The sequence below is a fragment of the Protopterus annectens genome, chromosome 13.part0 (assembly GCF_019279795.1).
Source record: "Protopterus annectens isolate FY-2018-M chromosome 13.part0, PAN1.0, whole genome shotgun sequence".
Lineage (NCBI taxonomy): Eukaryota > Metazoa > Chordata > Ceratodontiformes > Protopteridae > Protopterus > Protopterus annectens.
This window is the reverse complement of record NC_056747.1, coordinates 405,571,051-405,593,497: the sequence shown is the minus strand read 5'-3', so window position 1 is coordinate 405,593,497 and position 22,447 is coordinate 405,571,051. Positions and strand designations below refer to the sequence as shown.

The following is a 22,447-nucleotide window of genomic DNA, read 5'->3' as shown; positions in this document are numbered from 1 at the left end:
ATAAATCTGGCAACAGTAAATCAAGTGCGGATAGAATCACTACTTGAAATAAATCCTATAACAGTTAACATATCAAGCAGAGGGAGACAAATCCCTTACATAGGTACTTTAAGGATGCATCAGTCACAGAAAGGGAAAATGGCACCTTCTTGTTGAAATTTAATAAACACAAACAATCACATTTGTATAACATTCGGCACATTCTTACCATTTAGTCTTACTGCCAACGGCCCCCTTTAAGCTGGATGACGTATACGGACCTTCATAGTGGCTCTTTTTTATATATAAATAGCTCTTTTTCAGCCAGTTTACACATTTCCAAAGATAACTGGAGTCAGCACAATGAACGTATACAACCCCTCCTTCACAAAGTTGATGTGATGGCAGGCCTCTTTTCTCAGAGCTCTGCCCATAAGAACTCACTCGTAATCAAGTGGGTGTGTTGTGTTGCCTTAAGACTTATCAGTCAACAGCAACAACAAAACCTACATCGCTCCACAAGAAAATGCTCATCCATCAGAGCAATGAGCGGAAATAACAGATACATCACTTTAAAAGCTAGAGCTATTGTGTCTATATTATATTATCGTATGATGAAAATAGCGAACGCTATTTCATCGTACCGATAATATCTAAATAACAAAATATCGTACAAAAGGAACAGTGAATTTTTTTTCCCAGGGAAAAAAATTTGCTGCTCCATAAAAAAAAAAAAAAACACCCCCACTTAAATATACCAACTCCAAGATCGCAACATAGTGGAGGAAATGGCAAAGTCCCGAAGACGGCTCACCGAATTTTTTCCCTGGAAGAAAATTCAATGTTCCATGACTTCACTATTTTTCCATTTCGACAGCATCAGATCGACTAAATAGCATTCGTTATTTAGTCCATTTGATACTGTCATATAGACCCCAGCTATCATAGTGAATGAATATACCTACTCTAAGCAGCACTCTTAGTATTAGCGCTATAATCAGAGAAACCTACTAGGCTGAATAAAGCCAATCAAGAATTTAAAATAAGATAGAATGACATAAAACAGAACCAGATGGTTCTCTGATTATAGCGCTAATACTAAGAGCACTGTGTAGAGTAGGAGTATTCATTAACTATGGTAGCTTTGGCTTTTAAATTGATGTATCTGTTATTTCTGCTCATTGCTTTGATGGATGAGCATTTTCTTGTGGAGCGATGTAGGTTTTGTTGTTTCTGTTGACTGATAAGTCTTAAGGCAACACAACATGCCCACTTGATTACGAGTGAGTTCTTATGGGTGGAGTTCTGAGAAGAAAGGCCTGCCGTCACGTTAACTTTGTGAAGGAGGGGTTGTATACGTTTATTGTGCTGACTCCAGTTATCTTTGGAAATGTGTAAACTGGCTGAAAAAGAGCTATTTATATATAAAAAAGAGCCACTATGAAGGTCTGTATACGCCATCCAGCTTAAATGGGGCTGTTGGCAGTAAGACTAAATGGTAAGAATGTGCCGAATGTTATACCAATGTGATAGTTTGTTTGTGTTTATAAAATTTTAACAAGAAGGTGACATTTTCCCTTTCTGTGACTGTTGCATCCTTAAAGTATCTATGTAAGGGATTTGTCTCCTTCTGCTTGATATGTTAACTCTTATAGGATTTATTTCAAGTAGTGATTCCATCCGCACTTGATTTACTGTTACCAGATTTATCTTGCATTTTTAAATGCCTAATCTAACAGAGTTTTTAAAATATGTGAATGTGAGGTTAGATTTATCCGCCCACTGTTTGTTCTTAGGCATGTAATGGATGCTTGTAAAGGGCAGATAGGTGCTAACAATTATTGTGTTGATTAATGTGAGAGCTGTGCACTACCATTGGTGGCGTTGAAGCATGTGATTTTGCTATGCTATATTTTATTGGAATGTGGTTAGATGAAACTTTTTTAAGTCTGAGGAAGTTTAGCCAGGGAGCCAAACGAAAGTGTGCATTGATTAAAAGCAACTAACACATCGGTTGGAGTTTGCCTGTGACTTTCTTGACAAGTTTGTTTATTAATAGGAGATTCACTAGCAATATATTTTGAAAACCTACATATTCGAACAGTTTATTACATTATAGTAGTTGCCATCCTGATTTCAAAAGAGGGCAATTGTTAAAAGTCAGGCAGTTACACTGACAAGGTTAGTTACTGAAGACGACACTTTTTCTCTTGAATGTGGCAAACTTGTACGCATGTTTACCCATAAGGGGTATCCCTTGGACTTGGTCCTTAAGATAATTGAAGTCAAGTCCAAAAGGGAAATGGGTATTTTTTGCCCTATTTTGCGACAAGAAGGTCTATTGAACAGCTGATGGTCACAGCCACTGATTTGGACAATGTACAAGGATCTTGGGTTGCCACCTTTTCAAATGCCCAAAGTGGGACATTTTTGGTACAAACGTCAGATTTTGCAGGCCAAAACAAACCCATGGCCAGTACACAAGACAGAACTTCACATCTTTGCCTAAATAAAAGCTTATTCTTGTAGTATTGTAGTTGCTTATTCTGTTTCTTATAACATTTAGGTGTCTCTGATACAGAATAACTGTTTTATGCAACTATTACATAAAATATAGGTAATAATTTTGTCCTGAAATCTCAGGACATTTACCAATTTTACAATTTTTTTGCAGGACACAACTGACCAAAGAGGGACTGTCCCTCTCAAAGTGGGACAGGTGGTAACCCTACAAGGATCTTGCTTTTACATGTAACATTGGGGATTACCAAAACATTTTTTTTAATGTGGATAAAGTGGCTGAAGAGGTTTGGTATCTAAAAGAAAAAAAATAAGAGAGGGATCTGTTGGCAAAAATGCATGGAACAGCATACCTTAAACTGAAGGGCTTTGAGACCCAGGGGATTCCAAAAACTGTTTTAAGTGCCTATGTTCTCTCTACTCAAACAGGTTAAGAGTTTTGCCCTTTAGGAACACTCTGTCCCAGACATTCAGAAAGGATACAGAACAAGCAGAACCACCAGGGAATGAGGCATGAATGATGCTGGAAGAACACTGGTTGGGAGAATCACTGGAATTATTCCAAACATGGTCAGAGCAAGAGAAAGAATTGAGTTTTTCTGCAACTTTTAGTTTTGTGGAGTCTTTGGAGAATACAGGCCCAAGTCTGGTACACAACACCACAGGTGACTTTATTTTGTATAATTTTACTTTTAATGGTTATGGAATTGAACATGCAGCTCATTTGAGTAAAGGTCTTAATTTTATACCTCCAGTTGGTTCTAATATTTTTGATTTAGTTACTGACCTGAGGTTGTTTTTGAGAAAAGTAAACTGTAAATTGCTGTTTTATGACAATAACAGTGGTGAGTTTTGTCCCAACCCTTTGATCAGAAAGAGTCTTTTCAACCCACCCGTACCTTTGGTTTTGTTTGAGAAGCTCTGTGAGTTTGAGTTTCATAATATTTTAGCTAAGAACAAGGACTGAAACTGTTGGAACTTAACTGACACTGAATTTAAATGACTGAAATCTCTGTCAGGATTAACACGTGCGAGTAATGAAACCTGACCGGGGGGGGGGGGTATTGTTATTTTGACCAAGGTAGACTATTTGCAACACATGTACACTCATGGTTTTGATGAAAATTTTTATGAGGAGAATTCTCTGAATGTTGTGCATTTATCATACAAAAATATTGATTTTTTTTACTTCATAACTTGGTTATGCAAGGGCAGGTAGGTTCTGAAATGTATTTCTTTTTATGTGTAAAACACCTAAGGGTGCCAACTATTTTTGGACTGCCTAAAATTCACAGAAGCATAACTGCCCAGCCTATTAGGCCGATAGTGGACTCCGGTAAATCCAAAATTCATCCTTTAGTGAAGTATGTGGATGTTAAACTGAAGCCTTTTGTTGAATAGTTTGAATATTTATGTTGAGATTCATGGGATTTTTCTCAACCAGCTTAAAATGTCGAGTTTTCTGAGGATTTTATTTTTTTTTTAACTGTGGATGATAACCTATTCACTGTTATACCCTACTATGTTGGATTGGAATGGTTTTATGAGTTCATGTGTGAATGCACAAGTTTAAGTCATGTTGAGATAAGTACTTTGCACATATTTATGGAATAGATTTTGCAAAAGAATTTTGTTTTTTTGGATGGACAATTCTTTTTACAAAAGAAGGTGTTGCCATGAGTGCCCCCACTTTTGCAAACACTGTTTTGCTTCAGTGAGAAAGGAAGATCTTATTCCCACATTTTGGTGACATAAACCACCCCCCCATGGAAATTATTTGTGCATTCTTTGAATGACATCTTTATGTTATGGCTAGCAGTAGAGGAAGGTATTGATGGGTTTATTAATTTTCTAAATAACAGTACTTTTTTACGTTTTACACATTTATAGTTGTACTGTTATTAGTTATCTGGATGTTACTATTGGCAAGGATGACATTAACAGGAGATTTACTAGTAATATATTTCGATAACCTACATATTCAAACAGTTTATTACACTATAGTAGTTATCCTGACTTTCAAAAGAGGGAGATTGTTAACAGTCAGGCAGTTAGACTGACTAGGTTAGTTACTGAAGGTGACATTTTTTTCTCTTGAATGTGACAAACTTGTATGTATGTTTACCCATAGGGGGTATCCCTTGAACTTGGTACTTAAGATATTTGATGAAGTCGAGTCCAAAAGGGAAAAGGGTATTTTTTCCCCTATTTTGTGACAAGAAGGTCCCAAAGAAATGTTTGCTCCCAATAGAAGGGTTACATCTAGATACACCACCTCTTTTGTCAAGAAATACACAGTACACCACACTAAAATTTTTGAGGTACTGCAGAGAAACTGGGTGCTTTTCTCATTTTGAGAAGTAAACAGGAATTATTGATGATGTACCCCAGTTACTATTTAGAAGGGGAACATCCAACAGTATTTGGAAAGTGATGATACTTTCTGTATGTCCCACACGAATAAGAAAAATGGGACTTGTAATTGTAACACAAGAGGTGTTGTATCTATTGCTTTATGCACTGAGTGTTGTTCCTTCTATGTGGGTAAAACACAGCGGAGGTTCAGGGACCGGATATATGAACACACTCGGGACATTAGAAACAAGAACATAAATAATGGTCTGTTTAAGCACATCTCTGAATATCCTACTCACAAGTTTTTGTTTGGACATTGTTCACAGGGATATTCATGGTAGGCCATGGGAGGATTTTATTGAATTCAGTGAGTTAAAAATTGCAAATTCACTTGAATTATTTTACACCCCATGGTCTTAATGACAATATGTCTATTATCAGTGTATTAAAATTGTGTTCTTGGTGTATAAACCTGGTAATTTATTTATGGAAATTGTTTTTGTTAAGCAATGACTTGCCACAGAGTTTTTATATGCTAATCTGCTTATTGTTTAATTACGATCATGTGATGGGGAAGAGCGACTTTTCAGTGGCTTGATTTATTTATTTATTTTTTTTGTATTCTGAAGAAGTCTTGTTGATACATACAGACAAAAGTGCTCAATTTAACTGTGTGCCTTCTGTTTTTCCCACCTATGTAAAGAATGTGTGGGTAGTTAGAGCTAAAGAGAAAGCCCTGCTGTCCTTCACAGATGATGGCAGAACTAGTACACTGGCCCCTTACCCCACTAGGGAACAAATGAGTAATAGGGCTCCATCTCACCCCAGAGGAAATTAATGGGTCAATAAAGTAGCCGACAGGTTAAGGTCAGTAGTCAAAGAGGAATACCAGGGTGAAAAGAACACACAAAAACATGCATTACCTTATTAGTGGGCATGATGCTTTAGTTATCAGTAGACAGCAAATAACCTCTGCTACCGCTGAATCAAAAACATTAGACCATGGTTTCTGTTGTCTGAAGTAGGTCAGGCGGATCCTTAGCATTGTCTGCCATAGTAATTTGACTGCTAGTAGTGAAATTTGCTCTGTTGGTTAATAATATGCTGGTGTGCACTGGTTGATTTGTGTCAATTATGTGTTTATACAGGTGTGTGACACACATCTGCAGGACTAGATAGCAAATAAGTCACTCCATAGCCAGATGTAAAGAAGAAAAAGCAAGATGAAAATTCAGTTAAATATGGATAGTCACAGTGCCGCCACAGACTTGTTCTTCCATCAGCTTCTAGAATTGTTAATATTTGGACTATTCTGTAAAGGTAAATAATAGATGTATTTCAGTTGGCTAGAAACAGATCAGTGGTAAGACTGGGGATTATTATCAGGGATACTGTTGTAGACATCATGGATTGCAGTCCGCTAGGCACCATACAGTCTGGTTTCATGTTATTAGAATTTGAATGATGGTATATGCAGCGGTGGTACGGCGGTAGCGTTGTTACCTCACAGCAAAAGATTCTCCCATTCAATTCTCGGCTTGGCTTGGGAGTGCCTTCTGTGTGGAGTCTGCATGTCCTCCCCGCGGTTGGGTAGCAATCGGAAGACGTGCGTGTGTAAATGGGCGTGCCTTCGTTGAAGGTTGGGCATCGAGCTGACACCTCGGCATTTCATAAAAATCTACTGCCAATCATTAACAGACCGGAGTTCCGCTGTAGTGACACCTTACCGGGAAAAGCCAAAAGACAAACAACAACAGAATTTGAATGATGGTACGTGCAAGTCCTTAATTTTATTAGGAATGATTTTAAGAAGCAGAACCGTACCTCAGAAAATAGCTTTATATGCAGATTGCAAGTGATTAGAAATACAGCAGAGTCAGTCATGGGGTGTGTAATTAAGGTGTCCAGATACTGTGTAAAATATATAAATAACTTTATATATATATATATATATATATATATATATATATATATATATATATAAATAAATCCAATGGAAACTAGACTACTATGCTCAGTGAAAGCAGTCAAGGAAGGACAAATATGACTGAGTTCAGAAAATCCAAGAAGATAAAGGGAATCAAAAATAAGGTGCATCAAGTAAATCGAGGAAGTCTGCAAAGTGAAGAATGATGCAAACAGCGTAATAATGTTCTAGAGGTATCGACATGGTAATGAGACCGTTTCAGGCATATAAGTGAAAAAAGCAAGTACTGGGAATATAGACTTTAGGGGGGAACAGTACAGCAGTTTATGCAGAACAGGCTCATGAGGAAAAACAAGATATCTTAAGATAGTCCTTCTACTATAACTCCAGATGGAGAGAAGCAAGGGAGGAGGAAGAGTCATGGACATAAACACGTGACCTTTTGCAAAGAAAAAGTCTCCTAAGGGACCAGATGTTTCTAAAATTATCTAGGAATGACTGCATAAACTAAAAAGTATCAAAGAAATTCTGGGAGATGCCATGCGACCATCTCAATGACTTAGTAAATGGTTTCATTGAAAAAGACTGGTATGTTCTTATCATTTAAGGTGGCAATAAGAAAGGTAGCAACTGTAAGCTAGCTAATCCCACCTCAGTATTAAATTAAGATGGAGATCATTCTAGGGGACAAGATGAATAAGTGTGCTGCCCCCCCCCCCCCCGATGTATAAGTGGTGATTTTTTTCCATCTCCATCATGGAAACCATGCCAACTGTGCATGCTCATGAGTCCATGCATCCCTCCCCACCCCCCCCTAAGTAAGATGAGTGGGACATGTCCCTTCACCTCCCCCTCCCTATCTTTGTCGGAGAATGGCATGACCACTAACATAACCTTCATTGGCCAGGTGGCAATCAGTGCTCCATCTGTCTGAACCACCCAGACTTTATTTGTGAAAAAATCTTTGGAAGTTTCTGTATAAACATTTTCCAGCACAAATAAAAAGAATTGATGAGCTGAGGTAAAATATAAAGTGGTCATCTGAAATGATAACAGCCCTAAATAGCATGTACTGCAGTCTAACAGGCTAAGTTCCAGGAGAAAGTAGCAGAATTACAGAACTCACAGAAGTCATTTGTGGCAAAACTACAAGACCAATCTTAGATCAGGATCTAAAAATCTTGGCATATCGGGTGTTCAGAAGCATGAAATTTAGTACAAAGTCTAGGGAATGTAATTTATAAACTACTGGCTCATTGTAAGAATGTAACTGTAGAAATAACCAAAGCATACAGTTAGATAGGTAGCACCACATTCAGTAGCAGTCAAAATTTAAGATCAAATTAATAAAGCCAGGTATCACCTCTTGATTATTCTAAACCCAAATCTTGCAATTATTCTATGAAGACTTGGACATTTTGTATGATATATTTTTTTTAGCTTTTTCACATTCTTCTTTTCTTAAGTAGTCCCTTTTTATCTCATTTATGTGTGAACGGATAAATAGTAAGCCTGGAATACAACTGAGAAGGATCCCAAACATAGGTAATGTATTATTTAAATGTATGATTGAACAATTCTGGATGATGTGCTCTCTATACATGTAAATAGCATGAATTGCTTTTCTAAACAACAAAACATTATGAAGTACATTGAGTTAAAGCAAGAGCCTGTTTTGAGACAGGAATCTCATTTTGAGCAACAAGTCGTTTGCACATTAAAATTGTATACAACTGGATGAAAGAGATTTTGTACAAATAATAATTCTAAGCAGTCTGCAGGCATTTGCATAATTTTAAAGCAAGCAGGAAATTATGTAATAGATGAAGCTATGGAGGGTAGAATTTTGGTGGTTACACTTAAATGTAGAATATCTTGAAAGATAGTTGTCTCTATATATACCCCATTTGAAAAATACAAGGAATTTTTAGTAACTGTATCACAAGTGTTATAGTATGTGGAGTCAGGAGCAATCTTTTTAGGAGGAGGATATTAGAATGTCATTCTCTGTCGTAATCATAATGTCATTGCATTGATTTATGCAGGAAGAATCATTGGTGGATTGGTAATGAGTTAAAAAAGAAAAAGTGCATTTGTATATAGCACATATGCATAAGGTGGGTAGTAAAACTCATTTACTTTCAGTGACTTCTGATTTATTAACCACACAAGTACTTCCATACTCTGTTCATACCTAAACATGGCTAAAAGGTCATGAGGATTCCTATGCCTGCACAATGCGTCTGCAGGAGTTAATTACCGCTAACATATATACCAGCGATGATCTTCTCGTCATGGTAGTAACTGCATTTCAGCAACATACAAGCTAGTCTATAATGAGGTCATGACTCTAAATTGTAAAATAATGCATTTTGAGAACAGGACCTTTCTAGCTTGAGCTATACAGCTGACACTAGGCCCTTTCATGAATTCCTGGATATGAATTTGTTGTGTTAACTACAGGGGCAATACAAAAACAATATAACAATGTCAATTAGTTTTAATACATTATGAATTCACTTTAAGCTGTTATGTACACTAGTGCACAGGTATATATCATCTCAGAATTAAACCTCTGAAAGCATAAGGTAAAAAAAACTTGGAAATCCATCTAGAATGGTTAACTAAGGTGTTCTCCATGAATTATGAAAGATATATTCAGAATAAGAAACATAACGAATTAGAGTAATTAGAGTAAGATCAATGCAGATACAATTATGCAATATGGAATTATGTAGGTACACCATTAGCTAGTCAGTGTAGGAAAAAGAAATATCAGGATTCTATTATTAAGTTGTGGGATGAGCAAAATAATTATTATACATCTACTAACATAAAATGATATTGTTTTGAACAATTTTCTCAACTTTATAGTTTTCACTGGGAAAGTGAGTTTTTAATTGATCAATGGCTTAAATACATCAAGAGGAAAGATTTTGTCTTGACTATGAATCTTCTTCCTTACAAGTAATTAAACCTCTCAAATGTCCAGATTTTTGCCTTATATTTTTGGTCTGTTCCACATAATTTTTTTTTCCTAGCAAATACTTGATGACTGAAGTCACTAAATAATGACAGATATTTGAGGTTCACACTTCATGTTCATGAGAAAATGCATGCTAAAGCAAAAAGTGTTGTTCTAGATACTTTCAAGGTTAACAAGAGCAATGTTTAAAATCTGTTTCTGATTTTTGGGCCTTTGTTCCATTATCTTTGGCTTTGTCCAGATTTCTTGTGTTAAAGAGTTTGAGAGATATGCAAGTAATTATGCAGCTGATAATGTCACTAAAGAAAATAAAACAACCAGTTCAGGCAGATACATGGCAGAGTTTTATCAGACCCGTAATAATAATTAGTGCCCTTTGAAACAAATGAAGCAATATCATATTAAACCTCAGTTTAACCTCTATGATATTTGCAGATGACATTGTGATATGTAGTGAGAGTAGGGACCAGGTTGAGCAGACCCTGGAGAGGTGGAGATGTGCTTTAGAGAGGAGAGGAGAGGAATGAAGGTCAGCATGGCTAAAACAGAATATATGTGTGTAAATGAGAGGGAGGGTAGAGGAATGGTGAGGATGCAGGGAGTAGAGTTGGTAAAGGTGGATGAGTTTAAGTACTTGGGATCAACAGTTCAGAGTAATGGTGAGTGTGGAAGAGAGGTGAAGAAGAGAGGGTACAGGCAGGGTGGAATGGGTGGAGAAAAGTGTCAGGAGTGATTTGTGACAGATGGGTACCAGTAAGAGTGAATGGGAAGGTCTACAAGAGGGTAGTGAGACCAGCTATTTTATATGGGTTGGAGATGGTGGCATTGACAAAAAGGCAGGAGTCCGAGCTGGATGTGGCAGAGTTAACGATGTTAAGATTTGCACTGGGTGTGACTAGGATGGACAGGATTAGGAATCAGTATATTAGAGGGTCAGCTCAGGTTGGACAGTTTGGAGACAAAGCAAGAGAGGCGAGATTGCGTTTGTTTGGACATGTGCTGAGGAGGGATGCTGCGTATATTGGGAAAAGGATGCTAAGGATGGAGCTGCCAGGTAAGAGGAAAAGGGGAAGGCCTAAGATAAGGTTTATGGATGTGGTGAGAGAGGACATGCAGGCAGTTGGTGTGAAAGAGCATGATGCAGAGGACAGGAAGAAATGGAAACAGATGATCCGCTGTGGCGACCCCTAATGGGAACAGCCGAAAGAAGATGATGATCATATTAAACCTCAGTAGAAACTTCCACATATCATGTGCCAGGCATGTGACCGTATAACTAAGAAAGAATGGATGATGGGTACTAACCTGTGAACCTACCATGTGCCAGGCATGTGAACCTATAACTAAGAAAGAAAGGATGATGGGTACTAACCTATGAACCTACCATGTGCCAGACATGTGCACCTATAACTAAGAAAGGATGATGCTTACTAACCTATGAACCTACCATGTGCCAGGCATGTGAACCTATAACTAAGAAAGGAAGGATGATGGGTACTAACCTATGAGTTTGATAAATATTAACGATCACTTTTTAGCCAAACTAATTCATTAATATTAGATTGGTAACATTAATTGGACTGTGTTACATTCAACTCGATAAGGATTTTGTCCATTTACGAAGATGGACAATGCTAATAAATGTTTACATTGTTTTCCTCAATGCAGTATTTGAAAATTCTTATTATACTTCAGTGCAGGAAAGGCATTTGATCTAATAACTCAAATATCCATTTAACAAATACCGAGATACTACAATATACTATTATCAATATGTTATGATACAAAATCTGTATTGTGGTACACATGTTTTTGTTATAATTAATGAAGTGTTGACTCGGCAAATAAAATTAAATACTGAACTATGGCAAGGTTGCCCCTTATCTACACATTTTTTTTTCTTTTTGCTGTCAGTCTTTTTTTATTATTGTTATATTTGAGTCAGAAATTAAAATGGCTAATTATGGTGAATCATAGCCAAATGGCTATAGATTATGGTGATTCAATTATTAATACCAAATTATATTTGGGAAGCAGTATATACTGATGTATTTTTGAGGATATCGAACATTATTTGATTAAATATCAAAAAACATAATTTTATGGTTAATAAATTGGATCAGATCCTTGGGATCTAGTGTAGGATCGTGAGAGGTTACTAGGCTAATGGTCCTGTGGCTCTTACGAGCTTAGCCAAGTTCAATCCTAGTTCCAAAGGGTGTCTGATTCAAGCAGTCACTAAAATTAGCACCTATTGCTCCTGTCCAAGAGGAACACAGGTGGAACCCCTGGGGTGAATTTCCGGTTACCCATCCAGTCATCCAAATTGCACTTAAATGAGGCCATTGAGGGGCTTTGTTTAACATGTGAATAGGAAGCTTGTTCCAAAGATGGGGCAACCTCTGAGAGACAAATCTGTCTCTCCAGCAAGTTCTTTTGATGTCACATACCAGATTAAGGTCCTTTGAGTGAGTGACCCATGTGCCATTTGACTTGCGAATGTGCAGCATTTCCATTAAAGCTGGATCAGAGATTTTTTCTTTGTAGGGAACCTCTGTGGACTTTCCAATTGCATGCAAATGTTTGGAAAGGAATATACCAAAGGGAGCACTGTACTCTGTTATTGGCCTAATGAGTGCAGAGTAAGGGGGGGGGGGGGGGTTAAACCTCTTTTTTTTTTCTGGAGGTATTACCCTTGCTTATAGGATGAACAATATAAAATGCCCTTTTTACCACTGTAGAGACATGGTGATCGAAGTTATGGTTGCTATCAACCTGTGTGTCTAGATCTCTCACCACTGACTGTGCTTAGGGTATGGCTATTGGTGTGGTAGTTTGCAGTAATATCGCCCTTGCTGAAGGGGATGATAATGCATTTTTTGCATTAAGTTTAAGGCCATGATTTTGGCACCAGTCATTAGTCTGCATAAGACCTTCTTGCAGGATATTGACATCACTAAGGGGTTTCAATGATCACTCCCAGTTTGCAGTTATCAACAGACTTTGTCAGCCACAGTGCTTTAGTTTTATCCTGTACTTCAGAGAAGTAAATTCTGAACAGTAAGGGTTCCAGAACTGATCCCTATTTAACACCACTGGTTATGGGTCTGCTGGAAGAGGTGGAGTCCCCTATATTGACTGTATGAGTTCTATCAGTGAGCCAGTTTGCAACCCATCTGACAATGTATGGGTTGATACCCAACTGGGTGAGTTTATCAATGATGCCTGAGTGTGGGATTGTGTCAAAGGCCTTGGCTAAGTCTAGGTAGGCTGTATGCACAGATTTGCCCTCGTCTAGGGCTTTGGTGACTGTAAGAAGTTTAACAGGCATGATCTCCCCTTGACCAGACTGGGTGGGGTTGAGCATTTAGAGATTTCCTATATCCTTATTAAAGTCCATGATGATTCATTCCATGGCCTTGCAGATAAGGCTGGTCAGGCTAATGGGTCTGTAGTTCCCAGGGTCCGTGGATGCACCCCCTTTGTGCAAAGGGATGAACGTAGCTGTTTTCCATTCTGCTGAGAAGAAGCTAGTGCTTAGGCTGTGATTGAAAGGGGTGCCCATGTAGAACACAGCCCAGGATTGTGTCTGCTCCCATAGAGGCTGTGTTTTTGGCTTTGGAGAGGGCATTTAAGGCCTGCTGCTTGGGGATACTAGGCAGGAGACAGATGTTAGGGATTCTTTGGGATATATGTGGTGGAGATAGGTCAGCCAGCAGGTTTACTATATCCACAGGTTCTATATATGTAGTACCATTAACTACGAGTTCAGCGTAAATCTGGGCCTTACGTTTCAGGTTAAGGATGTAACTAAAGAACGCCTTGTGGTTATCCTTGGGTAGGGAAGCTAATCTGGATTCCTAGTTAGCTTTGGAGGACTTCACTAGGAGTATTATTTGCTTGTTTAAGTTGAGGAGGAAGTGTTTCCAGTTTTGAGACCATTCCTTCCTACTCTTAGACAGCAATTTCTTTCTCCTATTATATACCCTATTAATGACAGTTGCCCACCAGGCAGGTTTGTTTTTCCTTGAAGATCTTACTTTGGTTCTATCAGATACAGCAGAGTCAAAACAATTGTACATGTGCTTATATAGAGCATAGGTGTCTGTTCCATCAGTGGGTGGAGGGGCTATGAAGCTATTTATGCAGTCATATAAGAGGTTGTAATTGGCCTTGCAGAAGTTTTTTAGTTTAGTCGTTGCCAAAAGGGGTCTTATATTATAGTTACTTCTAGTGAGACTGATTTGTTGTCAGATCTCACCAGGGATTTCCACACACTGGGGGTGGTGCAGCAGTCCCCCATGTTGGTAAGCACCAGGTCAGGGATGTTTGACCCCCTTGTGGGTGTGTCAAGCAGCTGGTCCATGGCATTGGAGTTAACAAAGTCCAGGAACCCTTGGACAAGTGAGTTAGAACACGTATAATTTACCCAGTCTATGCCTGGGTAATTAGTCATCCAAAACCAGGGTGTTTAGTTATATTTTGATTGACTCAAGTAGATCCAAGTAGGCTGAGTGGATGTCTTGATTCATGTTGGGGGTCCTATAACTGGCAATGACCTGAAGGGTCTTACCTACAGTCAGTTGCACCTGAAGTAATTCAAGGGAATCATGCTGTTTAACCAGTCTAGAGGTGTATTTATCTTTCTTTTGATTGTCGAGTGCAATAACACCAACAGTCAAAATGTTGAAATTGAAGATGTTGCTGTGCTGTAGTGAATGGAAAGCCAACTGCAGGAAGTTGAGATTGGGGAATTTGCCCTTTCCCCTCTAGCATGATCTCAGAGTTAGTATATATAATTAACGGTGTGTGGGGGTGCAGCCCCCTCATTGGGGGTACACAGGGGTTGACCCCCCATGAGAAAAAAGCTGTTTTGACTGTCTGTGTTGTGGCACTCAACATTCAAAGTATTCAGTATAAAGATGTGAATCTGATCATTGTAAGCAGTTGTATCCAGTACTTTCACAATTCCATTTTCTTGGAATACAGTATACATCTGTTAAGGGGAATGTTGAAATTGACTTGTACTATATACCTATATAAAATGCAATAAAAAGTTAAGAATTTAGATTCTAACTACATTTTTATGTTGGGATCCATATACATGATAAAAATATTCTATTACCATTATGTATTTTCCCATACAGTAGCTACTATCACCTCTTTCTCAGACATTGTTAAACCAGATAAAAATATTTTTTGTGAAATTCTTTTGCAGGGATGGATAGCTCACCACATATTCTTTGGGAAGGTATTACTTGCAAAGAAGGAAAAATTTGGGTTAGGAATGCAAGATACGGAAATATACATAATAACCCAGATTTGTTTTATCATTATAGCCAATCAACGTGACTCAAAACCCTGTTATAGGATCTAAAGATGGATATGTGAACTTTAAGAAACTCGCCCTGAAAATGTTAATTTGTTAGTAGATGCATACAGAATGTACAATCAGGACCTTAATAATCTTCTGAAACTCTTCCTGTCCAAAGCATACTTGTTAGCTGAGGCTTTTTATCAGGGAAGGCAAAGATATGATATTTAATAAGGAGATGGTGCTTTCCGTAGAGGATATTTTTTGGAAGGGCGATATTCATATATATGAATGTCCACAGAAAAAGAAGTAGCTAAACACTTTAAGGAATGAAAGAATGACTGAGAACTGATCAAATATGTTTAAGAATATCTTTAAGCATTATATAACATAAAATAATTAACCTCTTCATTTAAAATTGTTCTGTGTGAACTGTATTGTAGTCCAAACAAATTATTTTTATGAACTATTGACATGATATTAGTTGTTGGCATTATTGTCAGGTATTAGCAGAGTTTATTCATTGCTAGTAGCAATGTTCACAGATAAAAGAATGGCAGCAAAACACAATATGATTGGTACAAGTGACATGGAATTTAAAGGGAAGCCGCTTTCAAATGACAGATGTAGCAGAACCAGATATGTAGCATAAATGTGTGTGTGTGTGTGAGAATCTATTTCATCATGTGCTATAGGGCAATCAGTGCTAGGAAGTAACCTATCCCAGGGCAACATAATTATCCCTAGGCTGTCTGGGTCTGAGTACAATGTCTGGTTACCAATATCACAGATGTAAAGCTGACACTGGACCGAAAGATCAATCAGCCTGGAAGGGGTTATACTCCTAGAAGATATTAAAGGCAAAATGGTAGTAACAAGGACAGCAGAATGTTTTGGGGGTCATTTGTCGAGAACAGAGTCTGAATGCATGACTTAGATTGGTATCAGCTGTACAGACTTACTTTACTGCTTCATTTATTACTATTCTTTCTTTTAATTTCCTTACATAAAATCATGTTGTTTAGTCTCCTGGAAGGATTTCCTGTGTAATGGCAGAAGTGTTTATGAAGCTTACCTCCTTAAATTCCTGAATCTGGGATTGATCAAACATTGAGAACACGTTAGAACCGCCTCCTTCTGCCCTCTTCTTTGCCTTCTTTGGAGCCTGTAAAGCATTCACAGAACACAAGTTTGTAAGACAGCTACTATATGATGTAAAGTAAGACAGAATCATGTGCAGTTCAAACTATTTCAAAAGTTAACATGTTATTATGCAGAAAGCTTCATTGTTTTTGCTCTCACATTTATTTATAATCATGGGGTTTACTTGTTTATGTATTTATAAATAGTAATTATACTGTATGAAAATTTCAGGTCGAAGCTGGGTGTTGATTAAAAGCAGAAACCCTGAGATCAACAGTTAACGTTTTGCAGAAGCTTTGTCATTTTAGTTTAACAATGTAGTAAAGCAACAAAACCAGCACAGGCATTCAAAAATAATAAGTATATATAATAACCAGCAGCACTCAGTGGGAAAACCTGGCATGGGATACACATACACTGATGCATGGAAAGCCTTGACAGTGACATAAGGTTTTCTGCTGTTTGTGCCTGCATTGAATTGGGCTGCCATACTGTCAAATTTCTCTGTCACCATCTTTTTATGCCACCTTAAATGTATTAACGTTATGGGCATATAGATCACCAGTCTGGGACAGTCTACCTAAAAAAATAAACAGCAAACCTGAATCTAAGTTTTGTGACCTAATATACACTTTTTAAAGTTTTAAATGCAGGTTATTTAATGTAGTACAGCTTCATTAATTGCAGTTCTATAATACTGCTAAAGACTGTTTGAAAACTACTCGGTATTAAACATTGTTTTGTATGGGTGTGAAGCTGCTTCAGACCCCCCACACACACCCACATATGCATGCATATACTCCTCATAAAAGAGTCAACTCCAATGTTGTTGCACCTCAAGGGAACAGATATTTGTCTTTTTGCACTGATAATTCTAAGTGAACATGATTTTCAGCTAAATTGGTGATATCAGCATTAACTCATTGCCTGCTAAGAATTGTGACTCCTAAAAGTTTATTGTGCCTTTTCCTAATTCTTGTACTTATTCCTAATAAGCTGGTTGTCCTTATAAAACTTTTAGTGAAAATGGATTTGAACTTGGAGTTCAATGTATGAACAATTATAATAACTGGATGTTTGTTTGGTCCATTGAGGACTGATTCATCGGATAGTTTGGGCTGAAATCAGCTAACCAATAGAAAAACTCAACACTTTTTTTAATGATTTATCTAGAGGTTTTCTCTCTTCAAAGTTACCATGCATGAGGGGTGTGAGGAAATTAACTTCATCCCAAGATGAAACATGAGAAAAAGTTATACTTCTTAAGCTAATACTAACCAAATGCTGAGAAAACCACACATAATTATCCTTCAATACTAAAAACGCAATCCATATGTATAAATTCGTACTTGATCTATCTCTCTTAAAACCCGGCTGCCTCGTGGTTTTGGTGTCTTTTCAGGCTTGCTAGTTGTTGCTGAAGCACCTACCAAGGGGAGAAAACACTGAGAGAAGAAAAGGAGCCACTTTTGTGATTTTAAGTATTTTCTTCTGATTTTTTGTTAAGTTTTACTGCTTTGCTGCCTATTTTTTGGCATTTTCCGGCTTGCTAAAGTTTATATCTGTAACCAGTAACAGTACTTGGAACACATCTAGAGCATGTTTACTGCATTTCCTGTGTTGCACTTAATTTAAAATCTTTTTTTTCTCTAAAAACTGCATTTTACCTGATTTTGGCCTAGCACTCAAGTGTGAAGTCATTTATTGCACTGTTGTGATTATTTTGCTGCTCGTGTATCTCTGCTACCTTTAAACTACAACAAAAAGAAAAAAAAAATCTTGCTTTTTTCCCACTTTCTGAAAGTTAAGAAAGTTGAGTTACAGATTTGCTGTTCTGAACTGTTTGGAAGTTTCTAGAAGGCCAGAGCTTGCTTGGGCTAAAGGGAAGTCTCTGTGTTCACCAGTGGGAGTGGTTAACACTTAACAGCCTGCCTGTCCCTGGAGGAGTGGTTACTACCTAGAAGCTGTAGTTTTATTGGCCATTTTGGGTCAATTCTAAACTCCTTGAGCTCTCTCTCTTAAAACCCTACAACTCTCTTTTTGCGCGGTTTTGCGCACTGAGCAGCGTCGCCTAAACAGGTTTAAACTATTCCAGGCTCCACAAAGTCTGGTCTTTACTTTTTCCCTTAGAACTGTTCAAACTCTCAAAGTAATCACTCTATTCTCTTTCTAAAGCCCTGCACTTGCTCAGCTCTTATAAGGAAACACTAACTAACTAAAGCACTACACCCTCCTTGACTTCTCATAAGTATTAGGCTCCCAATTGGTCCTTCCTGATCAAGTGAAAAATCAGTTCCCTTCTCTAATCTGATCAGTAAAAAAACAGTTCCGTATACTAATCTGGTATGTCCAAGGGTCAGTTTCGAGGTTACTCTCCAGTCCAGCTGGTGAATCTGGGAATTTTGAGGCAATGTTACAATTGCCTTATGTACACAGACAACCCTCTCCTCCTTCCAACAAACTCTAATATGTGTGAGAGATGCAGTTACACAGCCAAACTGGAGGCAGAGCTCTCTCAACCCAAAACTGGCACAGTCAGTCAGGAGGAAAAGGTAACCACCCACACCACAAATCCAGTCTCACACAGACCTATTGCATCTGCATACCCAACACATAAACACACAAAAACATACTTGGAGGCTCTAAATAAAAATCCACCTAAACAGCAAAGACCTTCTAAGCAGATATCCAAGCAACAGCCACCCCTCAACAATACCCATGAATCACATATCTCACAAAATCAGTGTGCCTCACAGTCACAGCCCTTAAGGCCAAACAACACACCAAATACACTTGTTATAGGGGACTCTATTGTCCGGCACACTGACGTCCGCTCACCCAACTGAACAAGGAGAAGGTCACTGTAAGCTGCCTGTCGGGTGTCAGGATCCACCACATAATGCAAGCACTCAGGTTACTCCAAAGCAAGTACAAGTATGACTCCGTCATTGTCCATGCTGGTGTGAATGACCTGAGACGTACCTCCCTGGACTACATGAAAAGAGACGCAGAGGAGCTCTCTGACCATGTAGCCCAGGCTGGTATGACCCTGACCTTGAGTAGCATCTTGCCCTCACCAAGAATGATGCCACAGTATAAAGACAAAATGATCAGTTTCAACAATTGGCTAAAGTATTGGTGTCATTCAAAGGGGATCCTTTTTGAATTTTGGCGGTTTTTTACACTATTTAAGGACTATTGTCAGTACTTGATTTTGTTCTGAAGAAGTCTACAATATGTAGATGAAAGCGCTAAACCACTGAATTCATTTTGTGTTTGAACAATAGTAATAAATTGTGGATCGTGACATTACTGCTGGAACTATCTTTGTGCTTTGTTATACTGTGTTGCCGTGAGTTCTAGTATTTCAGTTGACTGGGATCCAGTGTCTGTCAGCCTAGGATGACATGCTCGACAAGCCACGTTGCTTCGCTAGGGATGGCTTGCACCTGTCACCCTTAGCCTTTCGTATACTGGCCAAGGCTCTTGCCACCCCCATAGTGCCTTTTTTAGGCAAGGCTCAAAGGACAAACCCACCTCCACAGACAACCCAAGGATAAAATAACTAAAGGTAATGCTACTCAATGCCAGAAGTCTAAACCTCAAGATGCATGCACTCGAGGCTCTCCTCAGTATGGAGAAAATTGATGTCTGTGCAGTACCAGAAACCTGGTTCAAGGCTCCTGAGAGCACCCCAGCACTACCAGGTTATAACTCATACCATGCATTTTGGCCCCAAAACTCGGGCCGAAGCACAAAAGGAGGCGGAGTATCTATATTCATCAAGATACCTACACCTCCAGGTTAGTAGCACTGCACGAAGCATCGGAAACCATCCATGTGCAATGAACAGCGGGCAAAACTGCCTTTCAGTTTGTAGCCTGCTACAGAACACCCTCCCTATTACAGGAACCCCACTTGGCATTCCTGAGAACACTGAAGAATATGAAGGTCTCTCCAAACACTATGTTATTGGGTGACTTCAACTACCCAAACATTGACTGAGAAAACTACTCAAGCCCAAACACCCTCGCCCAATGGTTCCTTGAATTTATAAACTCTAACGCAATGGAACAACTGGTCACCACTCCCACAAGAGAGAACAACATATTGGACCTGGTCATCACCAACATGGGGACTCTGTTCCACACCAGAGGTAATCCCCTCATTGGTAAGATCAGACCATAAACAAATTTCCCTGGACATCCATATCCCGTCCCCACCCCCAGCCAAGGAAATCACTGTAAAGAATTTCTCAAAAGCCAACTTTGCATTTCTCAAGACTGAGGTGGAATCCTTCAAAGCCCCTGGGCCAGAGGATAATACAGCCCAATCCACAGAATCCTTTACAAATGCATTATATGAGCACCTGCAGGAATGCATGGATCGTGCTTTCCCAAATAAAACCAAGACTCACTCCTCCAAAAACAGGAGACCGGTCTAGTGGACCCCGGCCATAAATAAGCTATACAACAGAAGGAGGAAGCTACTACATGACAGAGCAAAATCCCAAAAAGGGAAGGCATCTCTGATCAGTATTAGCAAGAAACTTTGATCCCTCATAAAATCATCAAAGGCCAGCTTCGAAAGACAAATTGCCCTAGACACTAAAGATAATCACAAGGCCTTCTTTAGTTATGTCAGGAACATGGGTGGAAACTCCCAGATATGCTCTGAATTGTTGCATAATGGTACAAAATATACCGAACCTACAGACATAGCCAACATCCTGGCAGACAGATTCAGCGCAAACTCCCCCCCCCCCCCCAAAGGAGCAAATGCCTATCCCAACTGAATATAACCTCCCTGACATCACAGATGCACAGGTGAAAGCTGCCCTCTCCAAAGCAAAAAAACACAGCATCTATGGGACCGGACGGTGTCCTAGGCTGCGTCTTACATGAGCTCCAAGAAGAACTGAATCCTCACATTAAGTCACTGTTCAAACTTAGCCTTACTACAGGATATGTACCCAAAGAATGGCGTACAGCTACAGTGGTCCCCACTCCACAAAGGTGGTGCCACAACGGACCCTGAAAACTATCGCCCGATAAGCCTGACTAGTCTGGTCTGTAAAGCTATAAAGCGTATTATCATGGAACTCATAAACAAAGACATTGGGAGCCTCCAGACACTGGACCCTACCCAATTTGGCTTTAAGGGCAGATCTTGCCTCTTAAACCTAGTTGATTTCTTTGAAACAGTTACCAAAGCCATAGATGAGGGCAAGGTAGTCCACACAGCCTACCTGGACCTCGCAAAAGCCTTCAACACAATACCCCACTCGAGCATCATAAATAAGCTTACCAGCTTAAATATCAACCCCTATATCACAAGATGGGTTGCAAAGTGGCTCAGAGATAGAACCCACATGGTCAGAATTGCAGGTGCCATGTCCGAATCCAAACCAGTTACAAGTGGCGTCCCACAGGGCTCAGTTCTGGGACCTCTCTTGTTCAGTATATACTTCTCTGAGGTTCAGGCTAATGGTTATGGCTGCCAAAGTTCCTAGATGACTGCAAACTGGGGGCCATAATTGAATCTCCAGCTGACACAAGCATCCTCCAAAAGGGTCTCACAGAGACGGATGCTTGGTGCCAGAGCCAAGGCCTCAAGCTAAATGCTAAAAAGTACATAGTCATCCCCTTTGGGAAAAACAAGGTGCCCACAAATTAGCACATAGGTGGTAATCCATTAAGTACGGAAGAAGTAATTAGAGATTTGGGGACCAACGTAGATAGTAATCTCTCCTTTGATAATCACGTTGCCAAAGTGGTTAGAAAGGCCTTCTATATAGCCCACCTTATCATGAAAGGGTTCGCATCTAGATCAAGTGAGGTCATTGTGCCCCTCTACTCTTCACTCATCAGGCCCATAATTGAATACAATGCCCCTTTTGGGATGTACCTTACCCGACACCTGCAGCAACTGGAGAGACCCCAAAAGTACCTCACCAAGAGGATCATGGGCTACAAACAGATGTCCTATGCAGCTCGACTAAAGAAACTCCAGCTCTACTCAGTTGCTTACCGCCTACTCAGAGGCGATCTATGCCTGACGTACAAAGCCATGTCAAACCCAGAATTAATGGACATGCTCCACCTCAAAAAATCCAAGTCCCTTAGAGCTACACGCTCCAGGGACCTAAACCTCAGCACAAAAATAAATAGGACATGCTGGAGGGACAGATTCATTTCCCAGAGGCTCTCCTCACTCTGGAATA

General features: G+C 39.1%; 1 protein-coding gene across 2 annotated transcripts in view; it reads right to left on the bottom strand.

Annotated features, from left to right (window-relative positions):
* MYL10 (myosin light chain 10) overlaps positions 1 to 22,447 on the bottom strand; it is a 126,473-nt gene that overhangs the window by 92,298 nt on the left and 11,728 nt on the right. For both annotated transcript variants that reach the window (XM_044054029.1, XM_044054030.1), the window contains exon 2: positions 16,157 to 16,246. In XM_044054029.1, the coding sequence (XP_043909964.1) occupies positions 16,157 to 16,246 (90 nt within the window). The remainder of the gene's footprint in view (positions 1 to 16,156; positions 16,247 to 22,447) is intronic.